Source organism: Mycetomoellerius zeteki, unplaced genomic scaffold (assembly GCF_001594055.1).
Source record: "Mycetomoellerius zeteki isolate Tzet28-1 unplaced genomic scaffold, Tzet1.0 scaffold98, whole genome shotgun sequence".
NCBI lineage: Eukaryota > Metazoa > Arthropoda > Insecta > Hymenoptera > Formicidae > Mycetomoellerius > Mycetomoellerius zeteki.
In genome coordinates, this window is record NW_017258021.1 from 3,642,422 (window position 1) to 3,668,355 (window position 25,934).

The 25,934-nt window shown below is 31.9% G+C and overlaps 4 protein-coding genes across 8 annotated transcripts in view; 1 reads left to right on the forward strand and 3 right to left on the reverse strand.

Annotated features, from left to right (window-relative positions):
• LOC108731002 (uncharacterized) overlaps positions 1 to 1,774 on the reverse strand; it is a 4,872-nt gene extending 3,098 nt beyond the window's left edge. The window contains exon 1 of the mRNA XM_018461040.1: positions 1,467 to 1,774. Within this exon, the coding sequence (XP_018316542.1) occupies positions 1,467 to 1,722 (256 nt within the window). The 5' untranslated portion in view covers positions 1,723 to 1,774. The remainder of the gene's footprint in view (positions 1 to 1,466) is intronic.
• Positions 1 to 10,941, forward strand: part of LOC108731000 (ABC transporter G family member 20) — a 24,720-nt gene extending 13,779 nt beyond the window's left edge. For 3 of the 5 annotated variants that reach the window (XM_018461035.1, XM_018461037.1, XM_018461036.1), the window contains 13 exons: positions 2,520 to 2,764; positions 2,950 to 3,127; positions 3,205 to 3,298; positions 3,440 to 3,643; positions 3,745 to 3,848; positions 4,110 to 4,335; positions 6,119 to 6,296; positions 6,541 to 6,656; positions 6,802 to 6,872; positions 6,942 to 7,030; positions 7,118 to 7,294; positions 7,393 to 7,479; positions 10,669 to 10,883. In XM_018461035.1, the coding sequence (XP_018316537.1) occupies positions 2,520 to 2,764; positions 2,950 to 3,127; positions 3,205 to 3,298; positions 3,440 to 3,643; positions 3,745 to 3,848; positions 4,110 to 4,335; positions 6,119 to 6,296; positions 6,541 to 6,656; positions 6,802 to 6,872; positions 6,942 to 7,030; positions 7,118 to 7,294; positions 7,393 to 7,479; positions 10,669 to 10,883 (1,984 nt within the window). Of the gene's footprint in view, positions 1 to 2,519; positions 2,765 to 2,949; positions 3,128 to 3,204; positions 3,299 to 3,439; positions 3,644 to 3,744; positions 3,849 to 4,109; positions 4,336 to 6,118; positions 6,297 to 6,540; positions 6,657 to 6,801; positions 6,873 to 6,941; positions 7,031 to 7,117; positions 7,295 to 7,392; positions 7,480 to 10,668 lie in introns of those variants that run through there. The other 2 variants (XM_018461038.1, XM_018461039.1) reach the window with 2 other exon arrangements.
• Positions 10,942 to 14,319: 3,378 nt separating this feature from the next.
• LOC108730912 (uncharacterized) lies at positions 14,320 to 21,313 on the reverse strand. Its single transcript, XM_018460877.1, has 2 exons — positions 21,257 to 21,313; positions 14,320 to 14,775 (listed from the first exon to the last, which is right to left on the reverse strand). The coding sequence occupies exon 2, from the start codon at positions 14,756 to 14,758 to the stop codon at positions 14,543 to 14,545; it is 216 nt and encodes a 71-aa protein (XP_018316379.1). The 5' UTR covers positions 14,759 to 14,775; positions 21,257 to 21,313; the 3' UTR covers positions 14,320 to 14,542.
• Nmnat (nicotinamide mononucleotide adenylyltransferase) overlaps positions 17,592 to 25,934 on the reverse strand; it is a 9,420-nt gene continuing 1,077 nt past the window's right edge. The window contains 4 exon segments of the mRNA XM_018460875.1: positions 17,592 to 21,602; positions 24,703 to 24,869; positions 25,390 to 25,491; positions 25,907 to 25,934. The exon segment at positions 25,907 to 25,934 is cut by the window's right edge and continues 2 nt beyond it. Of these exon segments, the coding sequence (XP_018316377.1) occupies positions 17,666 to 21,602; positions 24,703 to 24,869; positions 25,390 to 25,491; positions 25,907 to 25,934 (4,234 nt within the window). The 3' untranslated portion in view covers positions 17,592 to 17,665.

Sequence of the window (25,934 nt, forward strand, 5' to 3'; positions counted from 1 at the left end):
GGTGCTAGATATGGCAAGAAATGTAAACATTTTTTTTCGATTTCTCTGAAACGGAGCAAAAACGAGCATATGTTTATAGGACTTTTTTTCTTAGTTTTTTACTCCTCTACACGCTCCCGAAGTTTTGCGATTTAATTTGGAAACACCCTGTATATATATGTACAGGTACCTGTATATATGTGTATATATATATATATGTATACACACCTTGACAATTCATGTTTCTTTTTCTTACTTCTACACTTGCAACAGTTTTACTTATTCTCCGTTGAACACGCGAATGTAGAATTCCGAACTTTGTTCCTTCTTATGAATTCGTCCATTACAGCTTCTAAATCCAGATTTTGAACTACATCTGAATGAATATGCAGCCGTACTATTTAACAAAATAGGAAGCATTGTCGAACGTACGAATACGTATTGTCGTTGGAATTTTCAGGCTCAGCATTCATACACATTGTAACGGGCACAGATGGCACACACACAGGCCTTTTATCTGTTCGAATAATATATTTATCCATATATAGCCGTCTCACCCATACTTATTCGGTCAAATCGTTATAAAGGATTGCAAGGCTGTATGTGTACTATGTACATGAGATGAGATTGAAACTCATAAAGCTGGCTGTGTGTGTCACTATATGACATCAGTAGCAGGATGTCCAACCTAGAGTCTGCTAGAGTCCCTAGAAGAACTCTAGTCCAACCTTAATTTCGTCTATCTTTTGTAATGCCTGGTTTATGCTTCGGTCTTAATCCTAAAATCCTAAAATTTAGCCAATGGAATACAGATTTCAGTTAGAACCAGTTAAAACTGGCAGCCCTATTGGCTGAATTTTAGGATTTTAGAGTTAAGACCGAAGCATAAACCAGGCATTATTGGCGTGTAAAAACATTGAACACTAGTAAAATATCGATAGAGGGACCGAGAGTCGTGAAAGCGGCAACCGCGAATCGAGTTGTAAACATATGACTTTTCATATTTAGTTTAATCAACTTTCATTTTTATTAAAATATTAAATAATAAATTATTTCATCAAGAAATAATTTTTATATTCTTCGGATTTCCAAGTGTGGAATTCCACACACGAAAAAATTTCGTGTGTGGAGTATTCCACATCAACCACACTATAGTCGACGCCCATGATCTTTGTAATACATTACATCTCAAATAAAAAGTTTCTTAAAATAAAAGACTTCCAAAATTAATTAGAGAGAGAGAGAGAGAGAGAGAGAGAGAGAGAGAGAGAGAGAGAGAGAAGAGACTATATCTTTTTTATTTATTTAATTTTCCGAAATTTAATTCGAGAAAAGCTTTTTTTCTTAAATTGTTTATGATTCAGAAATGATTGATATATTAATGTTTTTAATAAAAAAACAATTACTCTAAATTGTTCGTAGAATTTGTTATTAAAAGGATATATATCTAACAAGTATATCTAGTTATTAAAAACAAGTCAACTCACTAAAATAATCCTCTTCAAAATCAGTTTTGCCATTAATCTCAATAATTTTCCTTTCCAAATTAATTATGATACGGACTTGCGGATTCTCCATTCTTTGTAGTTTTTCAATCAACTCATTAAAATCGCTCAATTTGTTCGCGTGTAGATCAATCAACATTTTATTGTTACGTATCATCGATATCGATCCTTGGACTGGCAAAGAGGAGAAAACTCCTCTTGTGAGTAGCAGGATCGCGATGATACTAATAATCATCATGACACGACGAGACTGAAGTGAGTCGTGGGTTTGCTTGATGATTTTATCAGGTGCACTGGACGGCGATATCATCTTTCGCCCGCCATATCACGATCTCGCGAAAATCGCACAGTGGTGCCTAAAAGCATCTTTGCAGCGTTTTAATATTTCGGAAAGTGAAATAGTTAATTTGATACTCTTAAATGTCAATTTGAGATTATAAGTATACGAGTATTTATAGTATATTGCAGAAAAATTAAATGGATAATGAAGATTTGATAGATATATAGTTAAATATTTTCTAATTTCTCTTAAAATTCTATATTTTCATATTACATAGTTACATCGGACTGATATTGATGTCACATAAGATATCTGGACGTTCTCCAAACAAATTTTTTAAAATTCAGATTCAGATCACCACTGTTTAGGCACCACTGTGTGTTGTTAGTACTAGGCTAATTGCTTTTGCCAACGAATGATCGTTATGTTCATGCGAATTTAATGATCAAAGCTATAAGATTGTGACCAATACTTTATTAACAAGTCTTGCCAACAGTTCAGACTAATTACAGTATCACAAGGGAAACAATAACCGCCATTGTTCTTCGATGAAGTGCGAACGTGAGTAGATAGATTGGCTGATAAGTTGATTTCGAAAGAGAATCTATACTGGAAAACGATTATAAAGCCGTTTTTTATTGTGAAATCAAAGGAAATATTTACTATTTTATGTGCCCCTCTCTCTTATCGTTCGAATGTGTCGTCTAAAATAAGATGAAGCGTGTAAACGCACAACAACTTCTTCCTTTAAACAGATATGGTTTGTTGGGAGCGAGCGGATGCGGCAAAACCACTCTGCTGTCCTGCGTCGTCGGGGTTCGATATCTTGACAGTGGAGAGATATGGGTCTTGGGGGGAAATCCTGGCAGCAAGGGCTCTGGCATTCCCGGGCCTCGAGTGGGTTACATGCCACAAGAGATCTCCTTGGTCGGAGAGTTCTCTGTGAACGGTGCTTTATATTATTTCGGCAGAATCAACGGACTCGACGATGAAGAGATCGGTAAGATGAACATTCTCATTGCACGCGAAAAATCGCATATATTCCGAAAAGTTTCAATTTCACAAAATACCTTTAAGTAAACATCTTTTAAACTTTCAGTTTCTGTTTTGAATTGCTCGTACGCGAAATATTTCACACTATAAATTATTTCGAAACAACTATAGCTTCTCTGTATTATTTCTAAGAGACAAGACAGAAGTTCTTCTCGGATTTGCTCCAACTACCTCCAGCAGATCGCCTAGTGAAGAACATGAGTGGAGGTCAGCAAAGAAGGGTTTCCTTTGCTGCCGCATTGATCCATAGGCCCGAACTCTTAATCCTGGACGAACCCACTGTGGGCTTAGACCCAATTTTGAGGGAGAAGCAAGTAGATTTTACTTTCTTTTTAAACACAAGCATAAAATAATAGAAAAATGTTTAAATGTTCTTTTTCTTCGTAGCATTTGGGCCTACTTGATTCAGATCACACAAAAGGAAGATATCACTGTGTTGATTACGACGCACTACATCGAAGAGACTAAAGATGCTAATAAAGTGAGTTTTGTTTCCAGTAAATAGTCCTAATAATTTAAAAAAGTTGCTGCAAAATATTCTGTAAGCTTTAATGTTTTTAATTTAAGAAGAATCTTGTTTTATATACTCAATGATACAAATTCATTCTTCGATGCTACACAGATCGGTTTGATGAGATGTGGTAAATTGTTGGCGGAATCGGCACCGCAAAAATTACTGGAGCAATTTCAATGTTCGTTCTTAGAGGAGGCTTTCCTGAAATTGTGCGAGGCACAGAATAATACTTTGAATAATGAAGCTGAGAGATTCAAAGTGGAAGATGTCAGTAGCGACGTCTTGTCTCAAAATGAATATGAACGAACAAAAGTATGTACAATATATAGAAATAATTTATGCTGTCCTCATTGTTGTAAAAAGCTATGTCAATTTATATTATTGTACGATACAAATAATTTGAATATGTTAAGGTAATCTCGGAATACAAAGAGCTTTCGAAACGTCAAATTTCACGATTGAAAATATTCAAAGCTCTATTGACGAAGAACGGCATACAATACTTTCGTTATTATGGGTAAATAATTACCAATAAATTTATCAATAATTAGTTTTCTAATTAATTGATGAGATAGTTAATGAATTATTATACATTTTTTTATCTCTATAAAACCAAATTTTTACTGTTTTATTTTTGAATTTTGCGATTATCTATCCTATATTGTACATACAGCATTGAATCGTTGTACATGTATAAAATATTATATTTCAAAAAATTCAAATTTATCAAATAGTTCCACATTTCATAACAATAATAATAATAATAATATTCTTTCAGAGGATTAGTTTTCGCAGTAATATTTCCAATAATTCAAGTCTTCGTATTTATTATGGCAATTGGCGATGATCCGAAAGATTTGAAGATTGGAATTGTTAATGATGAAGCAGGTACCTGCGATTACGGCAACAACTTTGGCAATGTTTGGAATGATGAAATCACCTGTCACTTTGGCAATCTCAGCTGTAGATTTTTACACAATTTTGATGACTCCATCGCGACACAGGTACAACAATTTGAATTAAAATTAAAACGAGAAATCAAGTCGCTCGTACGTATTATTAAGAATGTTCTGACTACAGTCCTAGATAAAAGTTATTCAAATTTGAAATTGATGAAATTCTATACCTTTATAAGTTAAAATATTCGCCGTATGTGCTCGTATCGCGTATCACCTAAATAATGTCAGTTAATGTGATATTTGGCATTATAAATGAATATATTTGTATTTTTGTAATCGTCGGTAAATAACTTTTGGACGTGAATTTTCCCTAAAATCAATTGTAAGAACCGAAAGACATTACTGCATATTAATAACGTTTAATGTATATCAAACATTACATGGTACTTAAAAATCAAGGAGATACGAAAACTAACCTTCGTACTATTGACATTGTTGCCACGTTTTGAGCAGTCGAAGTATGGTTATGTAATGATGTAATCAATTCAGAATTTTATGTTACTTTATCGTTAATATCTTGATAACGGATTAGTAAATGTATGAATTTTTTTTAGAAACGTTGTTCAGTATTTTATTTACTCACAAACAAAGTTTCAGAATATTGGCAATGTTGCTTCTTTATACTTTTGTTGATATAAATGGGAAATATGCTGCAGCCCGGTGGAAATAAAACGCTGAAATTACTGAAAATCACTAAAATCTATATCAATTAACCCATTTCAGTATGAATTATACTAAAATGGGTCAACTGATATAGATTTCAGCGATTTATTTCCACCAGGAATACTCCATAAGAATTCCATAAGAACTCATGCAAAATGAATTGGATAATTCGTGAACTAGAGAGAATCGACTTCAGATTTTACATATGTCTTATTCAGATAATAAATACAACCAATTTATTAAATTTTCGAGCTATTGTCAATGTTAGAACGCTAGCGGCAGTAAAACAGTATAAAAATAAAAAACGTATGAATTAAAACAGTATAAGAATAAAAAACGTATGTATTAAAATAGCATAAAAATAAAAACGAGCAAATAAAGATGTATACATATTTAATGGCATTAATTTACAAAAAGACACGGATGATCTTGACGATTCTTATTTCAGTGTACTTAATTCGTTTATTTAATTGTCTTTATTGTATCTTTGACGACGACAATTTAACACAAAACATAATAATGTATCAGCAACGTATATCATTTAATCGTTTACCTCGTTACTGATACGAAGCACCGTTTGTTGCCTGGACATAAAAATTTCAATAGTTCCTGACATATAGATTACTTTGTAAGTTTATTATCTATTTGTTCAATCTATTTAAAATTTGACACATGAATTTACATTTCAATTTACATTACAAATTTGTTAAATTTTATACAGTATCATTTTTAACAACCAAACAAAATCTAATATTGCATGGACAACATCTCATCTTGATTCACTTAATCAAAATTTTAGTAATTATGCTGATGAGGGGAGCCAGCTCTGATAACCTTGACCTTAACATATGTTGTCAAGGTCATGACCCTGAGTGACCTCCAACAAGTTTTAGCCGTCGCTTGTTATTTGTTAAAAAGTTACTAACAGTTAAAGTTAGTAATTATTTCACTGCTTTACATGAAAAGTCAGATAACTCTAACCTTTGACCTTACCCCCCTCCCCCCTGCAAAGGGGCGCCTAACTCTCACCCCCCCTCAACCCCTGCAAAGGGACGCACGACTCCCACCTTCGACTCTCACCCCAAAGCTGCTTTTTCTGCTGAATGCAGTCATTAATAAACGTTAATGTATTTCTGGAAGATTCTTATTAATACTTCGCTTTCAGGAGTATTATGACGACGTTTCCGAAGCGAGTCATGCTGTACAAAATGGTAAACTTAGTGGTTTACTGTATTTTAGTCAAAACTTCTCAGAAGCTCTGCAGAAACGAATGGAAGATGGTGCTTTTACGAAGGATTCCGATTTACTTACCAGTCAGGTTCAAGTTTTCCTTGATATGGGTGGTACGTTATTCGTGTATTATACAGAGCATTCTGCTCTATAATAAATTTAAAAAATTTTGTCGATTTAAATATATAAAAATTATTTTAAATAAAATATATTATTTAAGATATTACACAAAGAATCCAAGAAATTAAGATCCAAACGATTTAAAATCACGAGTATATTAGCGTAAATGATGCGCAAAATTAATTAATTTATTAGTAAAATTACAAATACTCAAATTTATAATGGCTTTTGTTACAGATAGACAAATTGGGCTTTTCCTGCAGACGAAGCTATTTGAGCGTTTTTTAGAGATTTGCGAGGATATCATGAAGGATTGCAAATATTCGCCAAAATTGGCCGATCCACCCATTCGAGTAAATATATTTTATATTTTGTTTTATATATATATATACAATATATATAATTAAATCTGTCTTTTTTTCTTTTTCTCTATTCTTCATTCTTCTCTCTCAATTGTGTAAAATTAAAATGAAAGAATAAAATTCCAATTGTTTTCAGTTTGAAGAACCTATTTATGGTACGACCGATCTCAATTATGCGGATTACATGACACCAACGTACATGTTAACGTAAGCAAAAATCAATCCAACACAATGAATGAAATTATTCCTGTTACTAAACTGTTTATATCTTTGCAGACTTATCTTCTTTTTAGCCACTACAGTCTCTACTGCCTTAATAATTACAGATCGGTCAGAAGGTGTCTGGAATCGAAGCGTAGTCCAAGGTAATTTACTAATTTAGTCTTCTAAATCAGTTTTTCAACTATTTCTTATCATAGTAATTCAAATGTGTAATGTAATATGCGCAATAGGGGTTAAGACAGAAGATATTCTGCTATCTCACATTCTTATTCAGAGCATCAGCATAGCTATCCATACTGCTATGATAGTGCTTTTATTCTTTCCTATATGGGGTTTAGAATGCAAAGGATCAATATTTACTGTAATAGTCCTCACATTTCTCGTCGGATTTTGCGGATTGATGCATGGTAAGTACTCCACACTATGTAGATATAAAAAAAGCGCGTAGAAACAATTAAAAAACTGCTAGAAATTAAACTGATCATTCGTGTTAATGCTTTCGTAGGTTTCATTATTTCTGTTATGTGTAAAGATCATACTATGGCGAATTACTGTTCGGCCGGAAGCTTTTTCCCGCTAATAGTAACGTCCGGTGAGTCATTATTCTTTTGTTTTTCGCGAAAATTATTTTTTATTTAAATCCAGTACTATTAAATATTATTATTAAATTAATAATTACTAAAATTAAATATTTTTATTACATAGCATATAAAATTATATAAAAATATATTAATTTTATATACCCATACAGCACAGAAACTTGCAGTAATATTACAGAAATGTTGCAATATTGCAGATTGTGCTGTAATATCGTTGCAACATTGTAGGTATTATGAATTGTAACATATAATACAAATTATGGCGCAAGATTTTATAAATCTTGCAGCATTGTTACAGAGACATTAAAAGACATTTTGGCTTTTGAGTAATGAACTGCTGTCACATGTGGAAACATACGTCAATTACACGTTAGTAAATATGCAGTTTAGAGGAGCCCCCCTCCCCAATGACCTTGACCTTGACACATATTGTCAAGGTCATTGCCCTGAGTGACCTTAAAGAAGTTTTAGCTGTCGGATATTACTCGTTAAAAAGTTATAAACAAAAAAGTTTAAGACATAATATCTCATTTCTGCTATATAAAACCAAAATTTTCTATTTTAAAATGAATTTCCTGCTTTAAAAATATTATCTTCTTATATAATTTTTGTTCTTAAAGCAGAAAATGTTTTTTCTGCTTTACTCTGCATACTAGTATACTCTATAACGAGCACATACACTATATAACAGTCATCTCCTTCAATAAGGAAAGAAAATAAAATGTAATCAATATTAGAGGAAGGTCACCGATACTGACATAGGTCTTCTAAAGCGACATCCCTTTATTTCTTAGAAACTAACCTTTGTACCTTATTAATACTAATAAAAACGTGATCTGTTTAGCTAATTAAAGAAGTACAAACTCATAATTCATATATTTGTGGCTTATTTCTATACCAAATCAGCTAAAAACAAATTCTATGAATCCGAGAAGAAAATTCTTACGGTGTTCTTTTGCAAATTGCGTAATTAAAATAATAGTGACTGTATTATTAATAATATTATGTCATTTTAAATGTTTATAGTTTCATAAATTAGTTTTCTTTACAGAATAGAATATATCTTTATTTATAGAATAGGAATGTTGGCATTATTACCTACTATGTCAGTTTTAGAGCCCATTTTGTCAGACGCTCATTTTTGCATAACTTACGAAAAACTTAATTATTGCAAAATTGCAAACAGTATTATAAAAACTGCTTATACTATCTGATAGAAGACACTTTTTAGTTTGTATTTATGTTTTTGAAGTTGTATTTTTACTTTTTGTTTAAGAAATATTGTTTAAAAACAAAGTGGTATGTTGGTATCGGTGACCTTCCTCTAATTTGCAAAGAAATTTAATTAGCATGAAATGAATACATGGAACTCATAATGTCGAAAAAAACATGAATTCGATCATTGTAAGTAACGACTTTTCACGCGACTTTAGTACAAGTTTCATTTTAAATGAAGAGTCGTTGCAAAATCATAACGAATAAAACTTTCTCAAGGTCACTCAGGGCGATGACCTTGACAATATATGTCAAGATCAAGGTTATTGGTAGGGAGCTCCCATAAACTGCATATTTATCTTTACACATTATATGATTGTTAATTATTTCCAGTAATTTATAGTTTCTGCACACTGGACGCGAAAACGCTTGTCGCACGACAAAATGCGACGCAGTAACCAATGAATATGTTAGGAGCTGTAAGCATATTGGTTACCGCGTTGCATTTTGCAGCGTGGCAAGTGTTTCCGCGTCTAGTGTGTAGGAGCCATTGGGAATTATAGTGTTCGTTGAAACATTTATTGTCGCCGCCGTACGACAAGATTTATGAAATTTTATAAACAATTTCCATAATTTTTTGGAACATTTGAATTTAAAAAATTCTTTGAATATTGCAAAGAAAATGAAATAGAATGCGTGGAGTTTGTTATTATTTCCATTTCACTAGTTAAGAGTATATACAAAATACGCGTACCTGCATAAAGTGTAAAATATATGTCTACATGTAAAATTTAAAAAATATATATATCTGCATATAAAATTTACAATTAAGTACAAAATACAATAATTATAATATAAAATATATATGGATTAGTTCTTCTGCATTTTTTAAATTTATGTCAAATTGTATTTCAAATTATATTCAGTAATAATAAAAGAATTATTTTTAATAATAGTTGCAAATACATTGCGCTGCAAAATTGTTACGCAATCTTGCTGAAGGCGGACATTTTTATGATACTATGAAATTGCAACAATGTTGCAAATACATTGCGCAATCTATTTGTAATATTACAACATTACCATTGCAATGAGATATATCTGAAATCATTTTGCAATCTTTCTGTGCTGTATGGGTAATATTATAATTACATATTGTATATAAATGGACATATTTTATATACAATTATATATATAATTATATATATTTATATATAAAATTATATATAAACTTACATACAAAATTATATTAAATTATATATGCAAAATTATATATAATCATATAGAATTATACATAATTGTACATAAAATATGTCCATTTTTATATACAAATATATAAAATTATATATAATTATATATAATTTTATATAACTATTTATAAACTAATTTTTCCCGGATATACAGGGTGTCCCATTTTAAATAATGCATTAAAATTTTTCGAAAACCATGATAGATACAAATGTTATCCAGGATATGATCTTGAACAACATTCAAGAGGTTTTAGCCGTCAATCGGACACCTTGCGTAATGCTAATACTGTAACTTTCAAGCCTTATAACTCGAAAAGTACTTAATGAAAAATAACTTTATTATAGTGTTTTGAAAAGCTCTTGATACCAGCTATTAGATTCTGAAATAAAAAATATGGGGTTCCACTTAAAAAAAATCGATGTGACCTTGACCGAACCTTAACGATGTCATCCAAGGTTAAATCAATGATGCCTTCTTATGTCCGCCTCCGAATCATACAACTTTTGTTTGAAATATTTTCCGTATCTACCATAGCTTTCGAGAAATCTTAATGCATTATTTAAAATAGGACACCCTGTATATTATATTGTTAATAGTAATATAAAAAATTTTAGCAAATGTTTAGTAAGTTTAGTTCAAATTAATATCAACATCAAGCAAAGAATTATCTTACGTTAATTAAATTTTTATTAATACACTAATTAACAAAATTATAGGATGTATATGGCCAGTGGAAGGAATGCCAAAAGGACTTCGCTGGTTTAGCTATGCATTACCAACTACGTTACCCTCTATATCTTTAAGAGGAGTTATCTACAAGGGTTATTCCATATCCGAATCGCAAGTTTATATTGGCTTTTTACTAAGTGCAGGATGGATATTATGTTCTTTTATGGTGACTGTACTTGGTGTAAGATCGAAATCCTCGTGACAATATTTAGAAAACTCCTAAGATAATTCTTTAGAAAGAAAACAGAAGCAGTTTCGCATAGAGATAGCATTCAGTTAAACTTAAATGTACAGAATGTTTCGTCTAATTTAATTTATTGATTTATGTACAATGTACAAAAAAAGATATAATTATTTAATTACCATTTGTGAAAAATTGTTTCAAAGGAATAAATTTAATATTTTTCTATTTAATTAATCATAATTGTAAATTAAATTTTTTTCCTATTTTAAATCAATAATATTATACTTCATTTATTTATATAATATAATAATAATATAAAACTAATTAATTACTTCTGTGTGATAGCAGTATTAAATGTTCTCAGAGAATATCAATAAATATTTTAGACAAAAAATTAATCTTATGAGGCATTCCACGTCAAACTGGGCACCTTTGAATATCATTTTTTATTTTTTTTTTAATTTGATGACATTCTACAGGTAAAAATATGACGTGTCTCATATTTTTATCTGCAGAATGTCAGCAAATTAAAAAAGAATTAAAAATAACAATATTTCAAAGGTGCCAGTTTGACGTAGAATGCCTCATATGTGATATACTAAATATATACACTGCTCAAAAAAATTATGACATAGAAAAATTGTGAACAAAAATGTGCCAACTTTGACTAACGATAACTTTGTGAAAAATTATCGAAGGATAACGTTTTTTTTTTTAATTATAACTTGAAATCTCTACTTTAAGATGTTATGGTCAGATTTTAAATTTGATGCACCCCTGCCACTGTAACTCTCAAAAATATGAGGATGTGTTTGTCACATTGAAAATTACAAAGTTTGATGGAATCCACGGACTTTATAAAATTTTTTTGGGGAATGCCGTTTGCAGCGGCATAAAGTTCGAATTTTCCCTTTTAATTAAAAAAAAAAAATAAAAACGAGTCGCTACGATTTTTTTTCGCAAAGTTACAGCACTCTAAAGTTACCCTTGCATTTTTGACATATACTATCGACATTACCTGCATTAACGAATATGCACCACGACGAGGTTGCTGAATGGATATTGCACGTTTCTGCGTGTGTGTAGATTTTGTACATCGTGTTTCTGCATGTAAATTTCAATAACGCGTATTGCCTTCGCGTTGCTCGATTACTGCTTGCAGTCGATTCCTCATATTAATACCTAATTTTTTTCTGCGGAACGTCATTCCAGAATTGTACTAGAGTTAATTAAAGTTAGTAATTATTTCACTGTTTCACATAAAAAGTCAGACAACTTTGGGCAGCGAGAGAAGTATCGAGTGAACTGATCAAGGGAATATGACTTTCCCTCCCCCTGCAAAGGGGCGCACGACTCTCACCCCTCTCCCCCCTGCAAAGGGTCGCACGACTCTCATCCTCCCCCCACTGTTTGAGAGTCATTCGCCCCTTTGCAGAGGGGAAGAGGGTGAAAGTCGCGCTCCCCTTTGCAGGGGGTGAGGGGGGTGAGAGTCGAAGGTGAGTTTGAAAATCTGATTTTTCATGTAAAGCAGTGAAATAATTACTAACTTTAACTGTTAATAACTTTTTAACGAACAGCGATCACCATCTATAACCTGATGGAGGTCACTCAGGGTCATGACCTTGACAACACATGTCAAGGTCATCGGAGGTGGCTCCCCTTTTCTGAATATTTGCCTTAAAAAGTGCTGTAACTTTGTGAAAAAAAATCGCACTCGTTTTTGTTTTTCTTTTTTTATTAAAAGGGAAAGTTCGAACTTTATGCCGCTGCAAACGGCATTCCCTAAAAAAATTTTACAAAGTCCGTGCGTTTCGTCAAACTTTGCAATTTTCAATATGACACACATCCTCATAACTTAAAGTAGCAGGGATGCATCAAACTTAGAATCTGGCCATAACGTCTTAAAGTAGAGAGATTTCAAGCTTTAATTTAAAAAAACCGTTATCCTTCGATAATTTTTCACAAAGTTATCGTTAGTCAAAGTTGGCCCATTTTTGTCCACAATTTTTCTACGTCATAATTTTTTTGAGCAATGTATATATTTAGTTTTAGTAAAGTACTTTTAATTAATATTTATACATATTATACAAAAGATTGTGTTGTTTACAAAATAAAATAATCTATTTTAATATATGTATACGTATAATTATTATACATATTTTAGTTAAAAATTAAAGAAGTGTAGTATTATAACAATTGAAGATGAGAAGAAAAGAGTCGAGGAGGGAAATTAAGATCAATGGAGAAAAGAGAGAACCGCATAAGAATAAAGATATATACAGTTCGTTAAATATGTTTCTGTTGACAACATATTAATCTTACATGTATATTATATGTATAAATATACACAGTATTCTCTATATACAAACGTATGCCATACACTTCACTATATATATCTGTTTATACACATCTCATATACATTACTTACTATAATTATATCATTACATTATATAATTATATCTGATAACATAGTCGTGATGCATAATTTTGACGATTATCACCGCAACAATATAAATATAATAATTATAATCAAATACTTACATCACAAATTTGTTATCATAATTGAGCTACACAATTATAATACACAATTCTGTTATTATTGATTTTACAACTATTATAATTGCCATATTTTTAATTATGATACATATATATTACGACAACACATGACAATTAATATTCAATTAGTTATTATTAATGACAGATTATTAATAACTTCTTTTTTATTTAAATTTCGTAATTTCTTTCATGATTTCTATTTTTTAATTTCTTTCTTTCTTTTATCTTTAAATCTCTTTGAAATTTTGACCATGTTTATTTTGAAAAGCTCACTATAGATTTCGAAATCCCAAAAAATAGATTAATCTAATAGCGATTTGTCACATACTAATAACTCTATTATTTTCTAATAACTTACATTCAGAGATCTATAAAAAATAGATAGCCAATCTATATAATAGAATAATAATACACACTTACAAGGGGAACTCCAGAAGTGTTCATCGAGTTTTTCAATGCCAATTTTCTTGAGGCCAAAAAATATACATATCGCGGTGTGTATCAACATGCGATTTTGTTTTCTCGCTTATAAATTTTTGAAAATCGGAAAATTGAACGATCGCTTCAGCGAATTGGATTCGGCAACTTTTCTTTTTCTTTAAAATATATTTTTTTTGTGTTTGTTACTTCTTTCAAATAATTCAAATATCGATATCATAATATTTCCTACAAAAACAATATTAAAGCTTTTAAATGGTTAAAAAATTAGTTTCGCACACAAAAACTATTAATAGCACGTGCGTTTCAAGACAACGGAGTTTAATACCGAAATACTCTATTTATTAAAAAAAAAAAAAGAAACGTTTTCTAAATGTTTCCTTGATAAGCTTTCTTTTCTTTTTTTTTCTTTTTTCTTTGAAGAACAGTGCGATCTACATTTTTTAGATTTTCAAAAATTTATAACTCGAAAACAAAGCTACATGTTGATAAACATCGCGACACGTATATTTTTTGGCCTCAAGATTCACTAAAAAAAATTGGCATAAAAAAATTCGATGAATACTTCTGGGATTCCCCTTGTTAGGAATAATACTTCAATAAGCATTAAATCTCTGTTTTATTTAAGAAAACTGATGACACATAAAAATAGTTAGTCCTATAAAAATAGTTTAATAGCGGAATTAGATGTAAGGATGATCGTGATATGGATTCCGCGTATTTTGATAACTTTCAACACTCTCGTTGTTGTTGTTGCTAGTGACCATACTAGTGTCCTGATTAAAATCATTAGTAGCTCGATTAGATTTTATAGCAGAAAGAAGAAGCCGGCGGGAACCACAGGCTCGGATTGGATGAGTAGCAACGAGACAGTCAACTATCTGTCTTATAGTAGGCATGCAGGTTTTGTTGTATCCTGGAAAACACACGTCACATGCTCCATCAGAACTGAAAAAATGCATACCGACTGCCGTCACGTCGTCTTGGGTGTTAAATTTTAAATTTAAGACATTAATATTTATAATCAACACTAGAAAAACTTTATCATAAGAGATCAGATGAAAAATTCAAGATAAAGTTTCATATTTTATGTCATGGATGCAACAAGAGATATTCGATTCAAAAATTATTAACTAATATTATATAAAAATATTTCTCAATTCTAGCTTCAGTAATCACAAATAATTTGCAGAAAATCGCAGAATATAAGAACATTTCGTAACACTGAGAGCGTTCAACAAAAACTTTCGAGATATTTTATATGCATACAACCCAAAAAGACGGATGTACATCTGATTGTTATAACAAGTACGCACATATGATCATCTAAAATTAAAAACTCAGATGTAAATGTGTAGGAAAAACGAACAGGATTGAAGTTATATCACATGCATTTTTAAATCGCGAGCAGAGGGGCAAAATATAACGCAGAAATATAATGGACAGGGAGAAGTCATAAAATCGTAAGCTATACAAAAGAAAAAATAATGGAAATGGATGGTTAATGATTTACTAAAATAGTAGCTGACTACGGCTGACAATCAATTTTAACACAATCGAATGATTTATTAGGACTCATCATCGACAGTCCTGTGATAATCTTGATATTTCTGATGACAATAAAAATGAAAAAAGATCTAAAAAGACTGAAAAAACTTATCCCTGATGGCTTCGCTTTAATTTTTACTTGAATTCCTAAATATTCCTGATGCAATAATCTAAATGATCTCGAGCGCAAAAGAGATTCATTAGGTCCAAAGGATCAAAGAGACTCATTGTAAACGGTTTTACTTTAGCTTTTACTTGGATCTTTCGCTTCAAGTGTTCTTGTTGCAGGAATCGAAATCAGGATCCAAAAGGATTAAAGATACTCCTTGTCGGTGATTCCACGTTAACATTTAAAGGCATTCTTGGTGTGCTAATTAAAATGGGGATTACTTATTGTTGAACTCATTGAACGTATTTCTCAAGCAATAAAAATGCGCAACATCACATGCAGTAAAGGGAAACAGCCCAATAGATTTCTCACAAAGTCATTAAATACAAATTGGATAAATGTTGGCATTCTAAATACTTAACGTTAATGTAGTTGAATCTAAAAAGAGTTACAAAACATTATCTATAAACATCAAGCCACAAAGGAGGGGAGCAATAATAGCACTATAATACTGACGCCCTGTATGCAATTAAAGTTAAAAAAAGTATGCTATATACGCTCCCGAACGCAAATACTTCTTGTTATAGTTCCATAATAATACTTAGCATTTGCATGCACAAATAAATAGACATACAGACATACGGTTAAAAAGTTAAAAAATGCGTACGAGCTTATTAATAATTATGGCATAATATAAATTTTTCATAATCTTTTGGGCACATCTCACTACTTTTCGCATGTAAGACGCCCAAAGAAACGTGAAAAATGACATAGCAAAGGTTTTGAAACTGGTTTCTTGACAAAAATGTCGACGCTATGCTTGAAATATCTTCTTAACTTTCAACATGTTTAGTAACAATTAAAACATGTCCATTAAATCGTTAAATTATAATTAATAGTATCACTCTCGTTAAATATACCTTGGATCAATGATTAAATTTTACACTTGGAAGAACACCTGGATGATCATCCGGGGTAACATATGGAAGAACATCTGAAAGTTTACCTGAGAGAAGCAATATATCAAAAAAATAATAATTTCTTCACATTTTTCGAGACGCTCTATAAAATTCAGAATAAAGCGCTATCCTTTAATCGATGTATCGCTTTGTCACTTACAGCTATAATTGTTCTGTGCAATATTGACTGTAATATTACTAAGATTGTCTTGTTGTGTCTTATGCAACTCTTGCGTAAATCATCCAACAATTTCTCGATTGTCCATATCGAGAATAACAATTTCTTCCGTTGGTCCTTCCTATCGATACCGAGCTATCGATTTAAAGTTGTATCTTATATTGATAACTCAACTATCACAATAATTATATAATACTGTAACGGCGCAATGTTTAAACCGAGATGTCGATATAATAACAAAATTTGTTTTGCCTATACTTTTCATAATAATTAACGTGACATTTATCTCTTTGTTAAATTAATGTTATTAAATATATATTGTATATTAATTAATTGTTAAATGTTTCTTAATTGTCAATTAATTAACAATATATCAAGCAATTAATCAACATCAATATTTGTTTCGTAATCTTACGTAATGTGTTACACAAATGCGTATACACATTACATTATATTTAATCAATTATACAAGATATCTCATAATATTATATGTTTTATTTATAATTATTATAAATTTAACTAGTTAGTAAAATTCATAAAAAGAAAGATCTTGATCATTTTATGAATTCTATTAATTGATATCTTATATAATGTTTAAATATAATTATATACATATATATTATCTCGCGTTTAAAAGATTTATCGGCTTTTATCAAAGTAGTTGTACATACGCGGATATACCTGTGTTTTAAAAACCGATGAAGCTTTCGTATAACAATTAAATCTATCATTTAATATATTTCTAAATTTCTATATCGCATGCGCACGCGTTTGTATATATATACATTTTTCAATTCTAGCCACTACAGAAAAATTTCGCACTTTCTCTTTTCGATTACTTACTTATTCAATTTATATAATATAAAAAAAATCTCTTCTTTCTATAAAGATTGTTGTTGCACATACTTATTATTCAATACAAGATGTATCTCTTGATTTATATATATTGTATTATCTTTTCGTGTAATTTCTAATGTCTCAGCTGCATGATGTATCCGATTGCCCATTCCGATTATAAGGCAGTTTCCTTCTCACTGATAATCTTAATTCCATGTTGTGTGAGAATCATCTTTACCTCTTCCTTATCTCGAGTGTTTAGTTTCTGGGTTAGGTCTTCAGCTTCATTTTCCTTTCCTAGATTTTTCGTCTGTGAGTTTAGATTATCGGTAGACTTATTCAGCCGATCTTTGCATACATCATCGGCCGATCTCTGCAAAGATTTTGATCTTCTCGAGTCTCTCGATATCTGCAGATTATCAGCAGATCCAATCAGCGTTGTATTCTTCGCAATCTTAAGCACTTTATCGCTTCCCTTTGAAGATATCTTTGCCAGTTGGAGACTATCTACCGAAGAATATCGTCTCTTATCTTGTGCATTTCCACTAGAATCTTCCTTTTTTCTGAACAAAGAACCTTTGCGGTTGACCTTCCTGGTCCCGCTCGTTAAAATCGCGATCTCATCTTTGGGTATGAAGTATAATTCCCGTGGCTGATCTTTGTTCATCGAAGAGCCATGAATGAACAGAGACTGTGATTTCGGTCTTCCAGGATCCTTGATTCTCTCTTTATCAGAAATCCTGCTTCGATCATCAGCCGATTCCGTACTGCTCTGAAAGCCACAGTTCTCAATCTCGAAGCTGTCGTCGTCATCTTGGTGCGGCTCAATCATCTTGAAAGTATACCTATCAGCCGGTAATGTAGAATCCTGATCAAAACTACCATCCACCTCACCACAAATTTTGCAAAGTTCGCAGGGAATCTCTTGAATCTTTCCTTCAAGATCGTCAGCAGATTCTTGGAGATTAAGCGAACCGCAGATGTCGCATTCAATAGAATCATCATCATCGGCCAGCGAACTGCAGGTTGATCTGAGCGTATAGAACGTCTCTTGATTCGGGCTGCTTACTTCCTCCTCCGTTCGGAAAGTGATCTCATTCATGTAACAGCAGATCGAGCAGAACTCGTCCGGAATGTCAAGTTGCGAGCCACTACTATTCGCCTTCGTTGGCGGCACGCCCAGAAATACCTCCTGGATGCGTTTGATTGACTCATAACTCTTCGACTTCTTCGAGAACGCATCGTCCTTCTTCGGCTTCTGTGTAGATGTTTCATCGGACACGATCATTGAGTCCAAGCTGCCTTGAAGAGGTACGTTGTAACGTCTCACTTTTCTCGTATACACGTCTTTAATCTCGTTGAAGTCACATTTCGTTTTATTATCAGTGTCTTTTACCGTTTTTATTGCTTCTTGTGCTTGTTGTCCTTTGTTATCGTTCATTTTTACAGTCTTTTGAGTTTGAATCTTTTTCGGGCTCCTTACGGAAGATGTTTTCGAGGAATGCTGAGAGGGATCTTCAGTCCGCGACGTCTCTCGATTATCAGCATGTCGATTTTGCTTCTTCAATTCGCTTTCGGAATCGTTTTTGGAACTCTTCTTTGAAGAATCCAAAAAGACTTCCTCTAGTTGAGTGATAACGCGATCGTTGATAGATCGATCGTAATCTTTCATATCTTTACTTCTATAAAAGATTTGACTTTTCTTTTTGGGACTTTTTGCACTTGTAGATATTTTTGACGACTTTTGGGATGCCTTCCTAGATCGAAACGTTTCTCGATCACTAATAGATTTATAATGATCCTTCATTTCGCGCTCACTTTCGTCAGTCTGAAGCTCTTCGACTTTCCTGGGACTCTTCGTCTTCATGGAGGATGATCTTGAAGAATCTTGGAAGACTTTTTCTGCACGAAACGTTTCTCGGTCCTTAACAATTTGTCCTTTTTCCTCGATATCTACATCGTAAATCTGTTCTTCCATAATTTCGGAGCTTTTCATCTTCGTGGAAGAATTTTGAAATGCTTCAGATTGAAGCGCCTGTGGATCATCAATGAGTCGATATTGCTCCTTGATCTCGACGTCACGAACTTGACCGTCCTTGATCTTTCTCGGACTCTTACGAGAGTTTACAATCGATTTTAAGTATTTGCCATCTATTTCGAGACTCGAATCGCAAGATGTCATCGGTTTTTCCGAGGAATGCGTGTCCAACTCTGATCCTTTTTCTATTCTGCTCATCTTGTCAGTCTCTTGCGACATCTTAAATATTTCTTCTATCTGTTTTCCGCCTTCAGAATTATTATCCTTATCGTTTACCTCTGCCACTGAAAGTGATTCTTCCACGATATGTTTCAATTGATCTGCTTCGTCGGAAGATTTTGTGCGATTATCATTCTCGCGATTGTTTACAGAATCTACGTTATCTGTTACGTTTTCTATTTGACCGTCAGCGTATTTCGTCAAATTTAATCTGGCAGTATATATAGGTTTCTTATTTTCTTCTTCATCCTCGTCGAAACCATATTGGCTAAGGCGATAATCTTCTTTATCTACGCTGAAATCGGAGAGAGCACACTCGTGGCGACCGTCCAATGACGTCATTGAAACGTTTATTTCCTTGGCATCTAGATATTTAGTTCTATTCGATTTGAAATCGGCTGTCTCTTTTCTGGAGTCGATTCCCACGTCGTCAACTACGATGTTATTCGTCGTATCTTCCTCCGCATTAAATTCAGTTAATTCTGTATCAATTTTACCTACCTTATCTACCTGTGAACTTTCTTTAGACTTATTCTTTTCTTCGTCAAGCTTAATTTTAAGCTCATTTGTAAGTTTTTCTATCATTAACCTACGATCGTCCTTTAACGTAAGTATGCCATAGCTAGAATGAACAGGCTGAACCTTAACAACATCGGTAAACTCTACTTCTACATTAATCATTTCTTTGTTCCTAACGTCAACTTTTCCATCTACGACACTTTTTACTATCGACTTGGAGCTCTTCTCCGATCCAACTCTGCTAAATCTAGACCGATCCGAATTTACTTTATCACTGATTGCTTCTACCGTAGACCTACGAGTTTCTTTCAGTGTTTTCTTATCATTTAAACCTAACTCTGCATCGATTATTCTTTTCTCAGACATAATATTTCTATCGCGAATTTCAACTTCATCATTCGCAGCACTTTCTCTTTTCGGCCAACAACATTCTCCCAATCGAAGTTCGCCAGAACTCGACTCGCTAGATTGAACCTTCATTATTAGTTTGCAATCGTCATTCGAATCTAAATCTATGTCAGTGACTTCCATCTTAGATCTCAAATTCTCTTTTTGCCCAATCTCAATTTGACCCTTCACTAGACTTTTTATTATTGACCTAGAATATTCTTTTGGCACGAATTCACCAGAACTTGGCTGGCCCGGCGAAACCTTCATGATTATCTCACTCGAACCTAAATCTACATCAATAATTTCCGCTTTAGATCCCAGATTTAACACTTCTTTATCCCTCGCAATACCGTCTGCCGTCAACCTACGATCGTCATCCGACACCAATTCGCCAGAATTCGAAGAAATTTTTACTATTATCTCGTGATCATCGTTTGAACCTAAGTCCACATCAATGATTTCCATCTTGGATTTAAAATCCGAGACTTCTCTCTGTCCAATACTAGCCTTACCCCCAGCACTATCTATCGCCGATCTACGACCCTCTTCTGACGAAGGACCAGGCTGGGACTTCGTCATCAGCTCGTCAAGCGCACCTACCTCGTCTAAAATTCGCGCGACGCCGGTTGCGCTGGCGATGATCTGTTTCGCCTGACCGGGATACACGACTCTAGATACATGCTTGAAGTTGCCATTGTCGGCGTTGTTGCTGATCACACTAACGAATTGCTCGCGAATCTCGTCGAGCCCACCACCATTACCCGCAACGTTTTGCAGGTTTTTGCGTAGCACCACCGCATCCGGCACATCGATAGACGCAACAATCTCGACTGGGCTCGGCGAGCCCATGGTTACATCGCTGGGTGACGGCGTTAGCAATGCAGTTAGATATCGGGGATCTATGTGCAGGTAATTGTTCGCATTCGGTGACGACAATTCCAACTTACTTCAGTGTCCAATCGGCAGCGGCAGCGTGAAAAACATGATGATTCTTTTATAGAACATCACTTTCGCTCATTACGTTACATTTTAGCACAACATAATTTAGTCACGTGGGCTACGTTTTTTCATTTATAGTTAAAAATTATTAGGTAATTGCATAGGAAATATATGATTTTCTAGTCTGCAGAAATAAAATATAAACAAAATGTCATACCATTTGGTTTTTATATATACGAGTATATATATATATATATATGACACATTTATTTTTAACAAAGTTGGTACAAAACTAGTATAAATTGATTAGAAACTAAATTGATTAGAATTATCAAAGGCTAAAAATTGAAATTAAATGATATGATATTTCGTGCATCACCTTGTATGCAGCTGAAAAGTTTGATAGCGTTATTTAGAACTTTTAAAATCCAATATTTCTTATGCAAGGATTTGATAATAAAAACTAATTGCTATCGTGAGCTTCAGTTTAGTTCCAATTCCAGTTTCACTCGTATGTTTGTAAATTTGTTTTACTTGGCGTCCTTCATATAATAAATAGAATATATAAAAATAAATGGAGTTGTTATGATCCCACGCGACTAATAAAGAAAAAAATAGCAAAGGTGTCTTTGGAATTCGATTCACTGACGATATTACTTATAACCATTAAAATCTTACTCTAAAATTAATAGAACATTTTCATTAATTCTCATCTTTATTGTCAACAAAATATTAAATATTTTTTCAATAATTATAATCGTAATAATTGCATTATCATTATCCTTGTCAGTGAATAAAATTATTTAAAGTGCATATTAATCTTAAATTAATTTAATTGTAATATATGAACTCTCGGCGAACACTTTGTAAATGTTTTTTGTTTAATTTGTTAACATTATAAAACATTGATTTTAATTAAAACAGTTTATACATATATAAAAAAAGCTTTATTTTTTATATTTGTTAATTATATTTTATTAATTAATAATATTTTTATATTAATATCTTTATACTAATGAATTTAAAACTTTTCATGTCTGCTGAGAGTTAAATATATTTCTAATGCTTTAAACCTATAAAAAATAATTATGTATATATGTTTTATATATATTTTAAGTGTGTGTGTGTGTAGTGTGTCTTTTTACATTACTCAAAAAAATAGATAGTTAAGGAAAACAATAAAATACAATAATCTATAACATTTATTATACATTAATTCAAATAAAAATTGGATATCAAATGCATATTTATACATTTTTAAACTACTTATATTAAACAGAAGATAATCTTAAAATATTAAAAATGATTAAATAGTGAAACAGTACAATAAATAGAACGTAATTCTTTTTTGTCATGAATAAAGAAATGACTCAGAAACAAGTCGACGCAATTGTCGTTCTATCTCTGTTACTTTCTGAACATCAAGAAAGATAGATATGTTTGTGTCGACTTGCGTCACTAAATTGAAAGCACTCAATATTGCTTTAATAGTTTAATACATGTTCAGAGATCATAACAATTGAGGGAAGATATTAGGATGTTTCCTTGTAAATATTATATTCGACGGAAGACAAGTAGAAAGACTAGAGTAAGGACTATCATATATCGTATAAATTCCATGAAATGCAGCAACGATCGCAATATATTCCTTTTTTAAGTATTTCATCTTTTGTATATACAATATTCACAAACTCTATATGTATATAATACCATGACGTAAAAAGGTAAAAATTAACATTTCTATAGATACATGATGAATAATTAATCTGTAATTGGATCTAAATAAAACCTAATAAATAACTGCCAATATCGATTAACATCAATGATCAATTAATGAATAGGAATTAGGTAACGCAATTTTCTGAGCACACTTTGATTCGATATTTATTAAGTTTTATATTTACTTTTGAATATTCTCTTATTAAATTCTATATTTTCTTCCACATGTTTACAAACATAATTAATTATATTTTATTATATATATTTTATTAACTTTGTGTGTTTTTATTGCGAACTTGAAAATGGGATCAGTTTTTTTATTGGACTATCATTATTATATATACGAAATCATATTTCTTTACATCACAGTAAATAAACTGTCATTATAAAAATAAAGTATATTATCTTCTCAATATAAAATGTATAAAAATTGATAGTTATATGATATCTCTACAAGTCTATCATTATTCATTAAAATATCACAAAACACATGATAATCACGATTTTTTCAAAAATTTATTCCTCTCAAAGTTTCACCTCACGCAGCTATATATATTGGATTATGTTATAAAAACGAAATTAATGTTTTTCTAATAATAAAATATAAAAAAAACGGTATTCAATCGAACTTTGATTCCTCTCAAGTTAATCTATAGTATATAAAATAATAATCTACAATATATAAAAGTTTGTACAAAAAATAATTGTCCTACATATCATAATTCAATATAAAAGCAATCGTGGGCGAGTATGTTACTCGGACAATCAAGCAACAATAAATTTTATTACAAATTCAATTTACGCGGTAACTCTATATTTTCTCATTGTGATTGCCTTCGTATGTTTATATATATATATATATTTTCTGCTTCCCTATTGTTTACCAGTTCTCCCTTTGCGTCGCACTCTGATTATATTTGCCACGTGACTGCGTACAACGCGAGATTTTATATGTGAGGTAATCGGAAAGCAACGCAAGAAAAAAATAAGTAATACACAATAGTAAGACAGTAAAGCAAATAAAGAATATATACGTGATTTATTGTACGTTGCTTGATTCTTCGATTTTTCGTATGCCTGATCCAGCAGCGACTGCCGTTTTTAAAATTTACAAATTTCAAGCTTAAATCTATATGGCTCTATCTTAAATCTTAATTGCTTTCGTCACTTTAATTCTCTCCTGCTCAATATAACTTTCAAATACCGTTTTTATTTTATTTTTTTTATTTTGCGTATCAAATATATTTTCGTATTTTGTGTATTTAAGCATATTTACGTCTTTTATCCACAAATTTAAGCAACAGAGGATTAATGAGCTAGCAGACTAAAGAAAAAAACTCGACTATCATTATGAAAGAATGCGTCTAAACAAAATATTCAAAACTCACATTATCGTGTCTGGCATTCTCGCATTGTAAATCTCGTGCTTGTAGATGTAATCGATGACGGAGTCTTGTAGTAGATACCTGACGCTCTCGCCGCGCTTTAGAGCTCGTCTGATCCTCGTCGAGCTAACTTCATTCGGGATCCATTCGGTCACAATGCAGATATTGTTCTGAAATAAGAAAAATCGAATTATTCAAATATTAAAAGTTGCTTCTACAGGTCGACTACATCAATAAGGATAACAATTAATGTTTCGTGACAATTTCGAAAACAGATCGTCTACAATAATTAAATTCGCAAATTGAATGTAGTTCTTTTATTTAAATTAATGTTCGAATTCTTGCGGCTATTTAAAATATATAAGACAACAATGTTTGATAAACAAAATCCTGCCACATGTAATGCCTGCCTCACAAAGGCTTCGCTCATAAAATACAATGGTCGAATGAGCATTCGCTGCTATTGATATATATTCTGTTAGGTTTGTCATAGATTTAAAAGTTCATTCTAATCACAGACAATTATTGAGCGTTCACTCAATCACTATTTTCTAAACTTAGCCTAATATGCACAAACAAATAATCATTTGTTTTCAATACACTAACATATAATAAGCGTATGTTGCATTTTATAAACAAATATAATTTAAGAAAAGGAAATTCAACAGAATTCTCAAGTTTTTATTATACCATATGCTTGGAAAGGATGTCTGAGTCATAGATGAACTTGTTAGGATTGGAACCCTCTCTGGTGATGACTACAAGACCATGTTCGCCGACAATTGCATCAATCTGTGATGGAAATAAAATCGATTATAAACAAAATGTCATAAAAACGCGATATAAATGCACAATAAGTAAAAAAAAGGCCTTATTATTCTGAGCTAGATCTTAATATTGCAATAATATTTCGATGTGAATTTATATGCATATCCAATCCTACAATCTACTTTTAACTTTGCCATTTTATTATGTTTTATAGTTTTGTTACCTTTATAGTTTCTAGTCAAAAAATTTATCTCAAAGCTGTAAGTTACCTTGAAAGGCAATAATTATTCAGAATCTCATTATAAAAAAAAAACAATGTTCACATACACACACATACACACACACACACACACACACACACACACACACACAAACAAAGTATTCTGTTAAAAAGCATTCTTATTCAAAATGATCATTTGCGATGTATTTTGCAACTTACATCTTCTTCCAGCCAAAGTCCAGGAATG

Bases quoted from the DNA above. Each gene is read 5' to 3' on its own strand.
- LOC108730912 (XM_018460877.1), bottom strand. From the start codon at position 14,758: ATGCCTACTATAAGACAGATAGTTGACTGTCTCGTTGCTACTCATCCA.